The following is an 11,271-nucleotide window of genomic DNA, read 5'->3' as shown; positions in this document are numbered from 1 at the left end:
AATGTCTTAAGTCATTAGGACATTACAATTAGATTGTATAGTTTAATAAATAATATTAATTATATAAAAGAGTATTAGAATTTGAGAGCATACAAAAAATTTAGGGTAAGTTACTGTACTAAACCAAAAATATTTTAATATTATGCATATGTTCCAAAATATAAATGGCTACCTGAATGTCTTAACTTTTATTTTTATATAAATCGAATTTAATAGATTCGATTTAGCTAAATATGTACTAAATCGAAGTGAATGAATTCAAATTGCATGTATTTAAATGTCATGTATAAATTGAACTTAGTGAAATCGATTTAAGATCTCTGTTAAATTGATACAAATGAATTCGATTTATATATACATAGTAAATCGAATCCATTCAATTCGATTTATTCTTATACATAGTTTTTTAAAGTCATTATGGTCGATTTAGTATTCATGGCACCATTTATATAAATGGAATGCATTTAGTTCAATTTAGACACTTCGGAATGTTTATAAATACGAGTTTAACGTGAATTTTTCACCAAAGTGAGATTCAAATATAATACTCTTTTATATAATTAATAATTTAGAAATTTAGATTCATGATATTTTTTAATAAAATTATTTAAATTACATGGTGAGATATTACATGATTCGAATTACGCATAGGGAAGTTCAAATTATTCTGATTCAAATTATATGGTGAGCAATTCGAATTCTATACAATACTCTTCTGCTCATTCTTGATAGCTCATGAATATTTTTTAATAAATTTATTTAAATTATACCACAAAAAAATATTTTATTCTATGCAAAATAATTTAAAAAATGGCTTAAAAGATGTTAGAAGTACTATAAAAATTTGTAATGTCCTAATGACTTAGGACATTAAAGAAATACTCCACATAGTCACTAATAATTTAGAAATTAAAGAAAAAATATTTTTATCATGTATTTACCTAAATTACTAGAATATTACAAACTTTTATAGTACTCATAACATCTTTTAAGCCATTTTTTAAAATTATTTTGTATAGAATAAAATATATTTTTTAATTATTTTGTATGGAATAAAAATATTTTCTTTCATTTCTAAATTATTATTGACTATGTAGAATATTTTATTTAAAATTTGAGTACATGCATGTATTTACCTAAGTTATTATAACATTACAAATTTTTATAGTACTCCTAACAATTTTTAAGCCATTTTTTTTAAATTGTTTTGCATAGGATAAAATATTTTTTGTAGTATAATTTAAAAAAATTTATTAAAAAATATTCATGAACTATTAAAAATGGACAGAAAAGTATTGTATAGAATTCGAATTGATAGCTCATTAATATTTTAAAGAAGTCTCGTAATTAAATATTTTGTTAGCTTTTTTTTTAACGTATGAAATAAAAATATATTTTTTTTTAATTTTTAAATTATTAATTTTTTAATAAATTTTTTAATAAATTTTTTTAAATAAATTATTAATTTTTTAACAGCATAATTTGAATTATACCATGAATTACTGTGTGTAATTCGAACCAAACTGGTTCGAATTAGTGTGTGCGTGTGTTTGTGTGTAATTCGAACCAAGGTGGTTCGAATTATGTGTGTGCGTGTGTTTGTGCATAATTCGAACCAAGCTGGTTCGAATTATGTGTGTGAATGTGTTTGTGTATAATTCGAACCAAGCTGGTTCGAATTATGTGGAAATAGAGTTCGAACCAAGCTGGTTCGACCAAGCTGGTTCGAATTATGTGTATGAATGTGTTTGTGTATAATTCGAACCAAGCTGGTTCGAATTATGTGGAAATAGAGTTCGAACCAAACTGGTTCGAACTACATATAAACGTGCCTTGGTAGATTCATGAAGTAGTTTTTATTTTGACTTATTCACGTAAATTATTTTCTCCCTTGGCTTATTTCTGTTTTTTGCCCTAAATATAATATAGGTATAGGTATATTATCAGTTAAATAAAAATATTTTGATATATATTTAGAATAACCTAATTATATATATTATTGTTTCTCATAAATACTTAAATAAGTTATTACTTATTGAATAAAATAAAAAAATGGAGACGGATCAATAAATTTAGGTTTAATATTCTGTCGGTCTTATAGTTTTACCAAACTTTCCATTAAATTTTTATATATATATTTTTTTAAATTGGGTTTCTATACCATAACAAAAACGTTGGAATTAACGAAATATTTTATTAAACTATATAAAATATTCAGTTAAGTGTTGGACGTATTTAATTTGTTTAACAGAATATTCCATTAATTTCAATGTTTTTATCACGACATAAATTTAATTATAAAATTTGATATAATATAAAAATTCAACAACAAAAAAATATAAAAAGCTAATTGAGAATTTAATAAAATTATAGAATGGACACAATAATTAAACCATAAATGTATTGTTGTTAATATAGTCAAATAATGAATGTTACTTTAAATGATAAACAGAATTATCAACTTCTTGAATGATTTGAATACAATAAACCTAGAAAAAACATGTACACGACTAATAATAAAGTGTAATAATTCTCCTAATTAATCATAGATCGATCGATATGCGATACAGCTTGTTGCATTGAGCCTACCATTGGTCCTCTACTGTATGTCTTCATTCAGTTATTTTTCTTTTGGTGACACACTTTACTCATATTTATAAAAACTAAATATTTATCATGTGACCATAATTACGGACACTCATCAATAATAAAGATCAAACAAGACATAAAAAAAAGTGAATTATATGGTAAAGATATAAGTTTACAGATTTTTTTTTTATGGAATGAGAGAGAGATTGAAAAAGCTAGGACCCACATTTTGAATAATAAAATAATAAAAAATAACTATAAAAAAATTTATATTTTCTCTTTATACAACTTTAATCTGTATAGTAGAGTGTCCCATAAAAAAATTTCTAACTCTATCACTTTGTTTAATTATGACCGAAAATATTTGGTAACCAAAGAAAATTAGCCAAAAACAGCCATAATTTACCTTATTTAGCATTCATTAATTGTTGCGATAATTAATTAATACTAAATAAGACAAGTTCTGACTATTTTTTTTTGTCTACCTAGCATTACCCAATTATGACAACATTCATCTTATCTTCTATATTCTTAACATTAAACTCCTAATTATCATACAATGTATATCATTTTTCAGCTCATTAAATACATGTAATTAAGAGATTAAAATTAGAGGTAATTAGAAATTAATTAAAAATCTATAGTATCAACTATTAATAAAAATAATAAAAAAATCAGAATAAATGATGAGCTTATCAATGACGAAAATATCCTACTTGATGAGCTCAAAAAGGACTTTTTCTTCAACAATTTATGAATGAAATTTGTGCTCATAAAAGTTTAGAATGGGAATGAAAAAGTTGAAAAAGATAACTGTTTTTTTCTATGATCGAATGTGAGAAAGTATATGAATGGCAATATTTATAATGAGCTATTTAAATGAAAATGTTAAAAATATTTTTTTATGAAGATGTTTTATATAAAAGTGTGTTTTATTTATTTGGCCACATTTTAAATAAAAACAACACTTTTATAACATATCAAAATCTAATACTTCAATTCATTATCCAAGTGTCAAAAAAAAAATTTTTACATAAAGATAATTATAAAATTTTCATTGGAGTATCCATCATATTTATAAACAATAAAAGATAGAGACAATATATTGCCTAACATTTTTTTCTATTAAAAAAGGGAATATATTGAGAAAGGAATGACTCAAATGGCTCTTAGGTATATTTAGATTGTGATAGGATAATCTTATTCGCATTTAAGTGTAGTTTTTAATTTGAATAATCATTTTACAAGTCCTACTTTAAAATTTGGAAATAATTAAGACTCTATACAATTGTCTTAATATAAAAGAATAAATGATCATTTGTACCCATAAAAAATGATAACGTTGACATATGTATCTATGATAGATCGAAATTAATCTTGTACCCACGAGAGTTGTCCTCCGTGTGACAAAAATACCCTGTTTTAGTTAAGTGCTTGCTTCGTTATTATCCGAACCTACATGGCACCCCAACCCTCTAAAACCCTATCCCTCTTCAATTCCATTTCTAATTTCAACCACCTATTCCTCTTTCATGACGGCAGCTTCTTCCTCCTCTGTCGCCACTGCTGCTCTTCCGTTATCGCTTCATCCTCGCGCTTTCCTTCCCAAATCTCAACTCTCCCTCTTTTTTAAACCCCCTTCATCAAAGAGTGAGAAGCTCTAAACAATCACAAAACATCTATGGGGATGGAAAATACTATGCCATACTTCCATCAAAAGCAAGTTTTGGAATTACTTGGCACTTTTTATCCAGAAAAAAAAAGCACAAAGTGAATATGAATAATATTACTCTCAAGAAAAGCACTTGAACTCCAAAAGCAAAAACTCGTGTATAAATAAAAGTTGGTTCGGAACAACACAAATACGAACACATATCCTACTACTTTTTCACTACTCTAGCAAATAATAATGGCTTTGCTTAATATCTTTTCCATCTTCATGCTTTTACCCTCGTCATTTGAGGCTTCACTTTCATCAACATCGAAACCCAAGACCTGAACTCTATGATTGCACAAGCTTGCATGAACATCAAAAACCAAAACTCAAGCCTCACCAACATCCAAAACGAGCTCATCAAGATCGGCCCCCAAGTCCCACTTCCGTGTTGAGCGACGCACTCGGTGAGCAAAGTTCACCATGTTCTCTGTGAGTAACTGCGAGCAACTAGACATAGAAGACTGTAAGGAGCTTCTAGACTATTCCGTTTCGGAGCTGGCATGGTCTTTGAGAGGGATGAGAAGAATCCGTGGCGGAGATACAAGCGCGTAATAAGGTTGATAGATGGTGTTGATTTTGCAGAAAGTCGAGCACCAGCAATGGAGAAGAGTTTGAAAAAGAGGGAGAGTTGGGAAAGAGAGCGTGAGGATGAAACGAAGGTGCAAAGGGACAGAAGAGCAGTGGTGGCGGCAGAGGAGAAGGAAGCTGCCGCCATGAAATAGGGATGGATGGTTGAAATTAGAAATGAAATTGAAGAGGGATAGGGTTTTGGAGGGTTGGGGTGTCACGTAGGTTCGGATAATAACGAAGCAAGCGCTTAACCAAAACAGGGTATTTTTGTCACATGAAGGACAACTCTCGTGGGTACAAAATCAGTTTCGATCTATCATTGGTACATATGTCAGTATTATCATCTTTCATGGTATAAATGGTCATTTATTTTAATATAAAATTAATAATAAAAGTGATTCGATATGTTTAATTAAATTGTTATTTAATAATTTTTAATTATTAATTTTATATAAAAAAAATTACATGTGGATTTACACCTTTAAAAATATCTATTGGAGACAAAATTATAAATAATTAAATAAGCTTTAAAATAAACTTTAAACCAACTCCAAAATTATAAATAATTAAATAAGTTTTAAAATAAACTTTAAACCAAGTAAGATATGATTTAGTAATTTACCAATATATTATTTATAGAACATTTATTAAGAATCTCATCATGTCTGTTGTGGGGTCCACCTAATCTATATCATTAATGGATCCAACGGCTGAGATTAAAGTCGCATGATAAACGAGCAATTTCTTGTCTTTTTCCCACACCTACACAATTCACCATTCACACAAAATCCCACAACTTCAAAGAGTTAGTGTCTTATATTATATCTCCATCCCCCTCCATTCTTATATATGACCAAAACTCATTACTCCATCATTAAATTCTCCTTCCCACAAATTAAACACATCACGTCCCATTAAAATTCTTCCATCATTAATTCCTTGTTTTTCCAATAATGGATGATTTTTCATGGGAGCATTTGCATCTTCAATTGGTAAGTCTATATAAATCATAAATAGCACTCTTTAATAATTAATTACATGCCATCACACACATATATATACATAGATAGTAATTAATTTTTAATTATTACTTTCTTTCTTTTTTTTGTAGGAAATGGATGATGAGAATATGAACAATAATAATTTCTTATTATTAGAAAATGAATATGGTGATGGTGTTGATGATGATAATAATGAAGATGATGAGTTCTTAAGAGAAATCCTAATGTTGCAACCATCTTTCTCTTCTGAAAATAGCGAAAGTGATAATCATAATCATCATGATCATGATCATCACTCTCTTCTTCATCATTCTTCTTCTTCTTCCACTCTTCTCCAAAACACCGTTGGATCATCATCACCGCAAGATCTGACGGCTGAGAATTCAAAGAAGAATAACACTATGAAACAACCTCGTAGATCATCATCATCATCGTCACTACGTTGTTCTTCTCCGAGGAGATACATTTTGTCATTTGATAACTCAACCATGACACCAGCTACACCAAATCAATTACAAGAAGATCCTTATTATGCAAACAATAATAATAATAATAATAATAATAATAATAATAAGAACAAGAAGAACAAAGATCCATCATCATGTGATTATTCTTCTCCAAAAAGGGTGGTGCCGATTTGTACAAATAGTGAGAATAAAAAGGAGGAAGGTGCAATAACAACAAAGAGGGGAAGAAGCTCTTCACAAACAATGGATCACATAATGGCAGAGAGAAAGAGGAGACAAGAACTCACTGAGAGGTTCATAGCACTCTCTGCTACCATCCCTGGCTTGACCAAGGTACTAATCCATTCTTTTAACATTTTTATTTCATTTTTTTTCTTAATTTAGTTTAGGTAAAAATTTACGTGTAATTATTTTCAAGCGAGATTTATAAATTATCTGATAATTTTTAATTATTAATTCTATATAAAAATAACGGTATGCTAATTTTTATTTCTAATTCATTACAGTAACTTAATAAAAATTTACGTACGATTATTTTTACGTGAAATTTATAATTAAAAATTATTTTATTCAAATATGTTAAATTATTTTATAATTTTTTATTATTGATTTCACATTAAAAACAACTATGAATTTTTACTTCTGATTTATTGTAGTGCCGCATGTTTTTAAAGAGTTTTGTAAAACTAAAATTGGCTCTTGAAAATATTTTAGAAAAATTTTAATTATTAAATTCTTATTTCATAAACTAAAATTACTAATTTAATGAGGCAAATGTCTTAGGAAGAAAATTTTGGTGGGTCATTTTTATGCTTTTACCTGCTCTCTTTTTTTTTTTCTTTTTCTTTTGTGTGGAGAAAAACTTTGACTTATGAGCATGTATAAAATTAGATGTGAGATACTATGTGTCTACTGTTATCTCATTTTTATATTATTATACTTAACTTTAACTTTATTTCTGATTTAATAATAATATAAGAAATTTGAGTCGATACTACCTCTTGAATTCGAAATTACTATTTCTTTTTCTACTAAGAAAATTGATGGGACTGTCATTTGTTAGATAGTTTTCTTTAATCACTATCCAACAATTAATGGGATCACTACTAATGAGTGTGCTAAAAGAAGTGTTTGTTTTTTTCTTTTAAAAAAACGTATCAAATGTTGTGTTGAAATGTTGAACGATTCATTTATTTTTATATATTATTATTATTATTAGGTTTAATTATTCTATAACTTTTTACAATTTTATCGAATTTTCAATTAAGTCTTTATATTTTTTTTAATTAGTTCTCTATATCATATCAATTTTTGTAGTTAAATTTTTACCGTAATAAAAATATTAAAATTAATAGAATATTTCGTTAAACAAAATGAATATGCCTCATACTTAACTGAATATTCTCTAGAATATTCAGTTATTTTCAATATTTTTATAACGATAGAAATTTAATTACAAAATCTGATATAATATAAAATTTTAATTAAAAAAATATAATGACATAATTAAAAATTAATAAAAAATAGAGAACGATAAAATAATTAAATTTTATATATTATTATTATTATTATTATTATTATTATTATTTTACTAGACTAGAGATTATTGATTCTCAGCTTTCAGTACCCAGCCATGTCCACCTGTTAACCAACCTGGCTAGTTTAGCATGCATGCACACACACCTACACATGCATTTTGTGTATATAATATTAGAACACCTCTTGCCCAAACATGATGAGTGTCACTAGTGCTTTTAAAATATTACTATACTTAATTAATAAGTTTTATTAAATTAAAATAAAATCAAAAGTCACATACTTTTGTCAATCATATGAAAGGCAGAGTTGTCCTTGAACATTATTATTAGTGTTAATTTTATCAAAATCAAATCAAATCAAATATAATCAATATGCAAGCGTCACCCAACCCCATATAAAAAGATATGTACTTTGTCTCTTCTTGTATTATTAAATATATAACTCCTACTAAAGTTGTAATTAATTAAGTAATTCAAACCTAACCCCTCCATAACAAAATACTTTGCATACACAATCATTGTATTATTATTATACTTAAAATGATGGTTTGGTTGACACTAATTTTGTTGCTATTTTTAATTATAAATTTTAAAAGTACTATTTAATTAAAGTCTATATTAGTACACTTTTATAATTAGTAGATTCAGATTTTCTCTGAGTCCCATATGACTTTTTAATGCGCCACTAAAAGAGGACGTGGAACTTTTGGAATTAGCAAGCAGTTGAAAAGGAAGATAGCTAGGGACCCAATGTATGCATTATTATTATATGGAGATAATATTGTTTTTTAATTTGGTTGATAAATTAAATAATTCCACTAGTTGTGTTATGAGCTCATTACTACTACTTCATTATGTATATTATGAATAATTGAATATTATATTATTCTATTTAACAATTAAAAGGTAATAAGTCAATTCAATAATTAAAAAAAAATAAAACTCACCTGCAGTAGTAGTTATCTTCGTATGAAATTGATAGTCGAAAATACTATAGGAAAAGAGAGCTATTTTAACATAATTTTTTTTAACAGTCATAGTTAAGTATAAAAATTAATATATATTTTTGACAAATATCAAATTCTCTATGTTTTTTTGATGAATAATTTGATTGTAGAAAATTATTCCTCAATTTTGACACTCATTTGTTTTTAACTTACTCTATTATTCCTTTTTTTCGTTGAGTTCCGTTAATTTTGGCATCACAGGATCACACTGCTCTGAGTTTAGGATCATACTACTCATTCTTCATCTTCAAAATCTTAGTTTATTCTTCAGTTTTAAGATCTCATCTCATTCTTTGTTAAAAAATTTTATTGAGAATTTTTTATGGTCAACAAGTGTCAAAATAAATAATATTTTTGATGGTTAAATAAGTATCAGAAAAAATATATTCTCAAATTTTTTTAATAAATTATTTTTGACGGCCAATATTTATCAAAATAAGATTTAAATTTTTTTTACAATTACTTATATGTTCAAAATACTATTTTTGACAAAATTTTTATTAACATATTTTCATAGTTAAAATAGTGTCAAAATTTGTTTTTTTGACGAATTTTAATTTTTTTTGACACATAATAATTCTAAAAAATAGTCTATATTATTATAGTAAAACTGATAAATAATTTAATAAATTTGACTAAATTATTATTTAATAATTATTAAATATCAATTTCATATGAAGACAAGTGTACGTGAGTTTTTACGATTATGATATTTAATTAATTAATTAATTTGAATTTTTTGGTGATGAAATTGTGATGTGTAGACAGACAAGGCATCAATACTTAGAGCAGCCATAGATTATGTGAAGCAACTTCAAGAGCGGGTGCAAGAATTAGAAAAGCAAAACAAGAAGAGGAGCAGAGAGTCAGTGATATTGGTGAAAAAATCGAAGAACATTAATAATGAAAAAATATTATTAGAAGAAAGTACAATAATATCAACAAGTGAAACAAGAAGAAGTGAAGATGGTGGAACAGGCCTCCCTGATATTGAAGCAAGATTTATGGGGAAAGATGTTCTGATTGAGATTCATTGTGAGAAGGAAAATGGCATTGAGATGAAAATACTTAATCAGCTTGAAAATCTTCATCTTTTTGTCACTGGAAGTAGTGTTCTTCCTTTTGGCAATTCTGCTCTTGGGATCACTATTATTGCTAAGGTATGCATACATGCATAAATTACGGTGAAAACTTAAGTTCAATCAATTTTACGTAAAGTTAATAATTTTATTTAATTTTATTAATTTTATTAATTTAAAAATTTGTAAATGAATTTTTGAGATAGATAAATTTTCAATAGTTATGTCATTTTAAATTATTTTTTTTAAAATAGAATTTTCTTTTGGAATATTTGCTTTGTATTTGATGCAAAATGAATTATGCAATATTTTAAAGTAAATATTTTAGAATTATATTGCGCTTTTTCTAAAAAATAGTAATTAGTAAAAATTTAATTAAAAATTTGATAATAAGTTAAAATGAATAATAGAATAATTAAATCTATAATATATATAGGATATTTTACTAATTTGTAACAATTTTATTTTATTGTAAATAAAAGGAAGAACAACCCAAAATAATAATAATAAAAGACTAAACAATTAGCCTAGAGAGTAAAACATACTTGATATCAAATTTACAAATAATGGTAGTAAAAAATTGAATATCATATAGCTTAATTTTTTTAATAAATTATTATTAATTTAAAATTATATTAATAAATTATTATAACGCGTGATACATGCAGCATATTTTTTTTTTATCAAAAAATGAAATAATTCTAATAATTGATGTATGCTATTTGTATTAATTAATTTTCAGATGGGAGATTCGTGTGAAATGACAGTGAATGATGTGGTCAGAAATCTTAGGGAAGTGTTCTTGAAGGCACATCAAAATTCACATGGCATTTAAAAAGTGATCCGTACTAGTGTATCAGACAACTCTGCAGCATGTTATGGTCGAACAGAAGTTTTGATTTCGTTGCTTTTTTGAGTTCAAGCACTTTCCATGTTCATAACATCTATCTATAAATAAATAAAAGTAAAGTACACTTTGTAATAAATTATGCTGTGGTTTGATTCTTGTTATTCATTTAATTGATATTTGACTGTTTGTCTTCACTGTATTATATCATTAAATTTTTTGGAAAGGTAGGAAGATTTTTAAGTATACCGTCGTATTGATGTATCAGTGATTTTCAACCGTTGATCTTAATTATATATATTATATATATTTTTTATAATTAAAATCAACGGTTAAAAATTACTGAAATACCTGAAATATCGGTATGACGGTATACTTGAAAATTTTTCGAAAAGGTATTATATTATTACAGAAACTATTTTAACGAAGGTGTCAAAAATATTTTTTTTATGATAA

General features: G+C 26.2%; 1 protein-coding gene across 1 annotated transcript; it reads left to right on the top strand.

Annotated features, from left to right (window-relative positions):
* Positions 1–5,710: 5,710 nt before the first annotated feature.
* Positions 5,711–10,954, top strand: LOC112779544 (uncharacterized). The gene is made up of 4 exons (XM_025823843.2): positions 5,711–5,868; positions 5,988–6,677; positions 9,654–10,049; positions 10,711–10,954. Exons 1-4 carry the CDS (start codon positions 5,830–5,832, stop codon positions 10,801–10,803), a joined length of 1,218 nt encoding a protein of 405 aa, XP_025679628.1. The 5' UTR covers positions 5,711–5,829; the 3' UTR covers positions 10,804–10,954.
* Positions 10,955–11,271: the final 317 nt, after the last annotated feature.

Source organism: Arachis hypogaea, chromosome 19 (genome assembly GCF_003086295.3).
Source record: "Arachis hypogaea cultivar Tifrunner chromosome 19, arahy.Tifrunner.gnm2.J5K5, whole genome shotgun sequence".
NCBI lineage: Eukaryota > Viridiplantae > Streptophyta > Magnoliopsida > Fabales > Fabaceae > Arachis > Arachis hypogaea.
This window is presented reverse-complemented; position numbering and strand designations above follow the sequence as displayed.

Bases quoted from the DNA above. Each gene is read 5' to 3' on its own strand.
- LOC112779544 (XM_025823843.2), top strand. From the start codon at position 5,830: ATGGATGATTTTTCATGGGAGCATTTGCATCTTCAATTG. The intron at 5,869-5,987 runs GTAAGTCTATAT...TTTTTTTTGTAG, and splicing joins AGCATTTGCATCTTCAATTG to GAAATGGATGATGAGAATAT. The intron at 10,050-10,710 runs GTATGCATACAT...ATTAATTTTCAG, and splicing joins GGATCACTATTATTGCTAAG to ATGGGAGATTCGTGTGAAAT.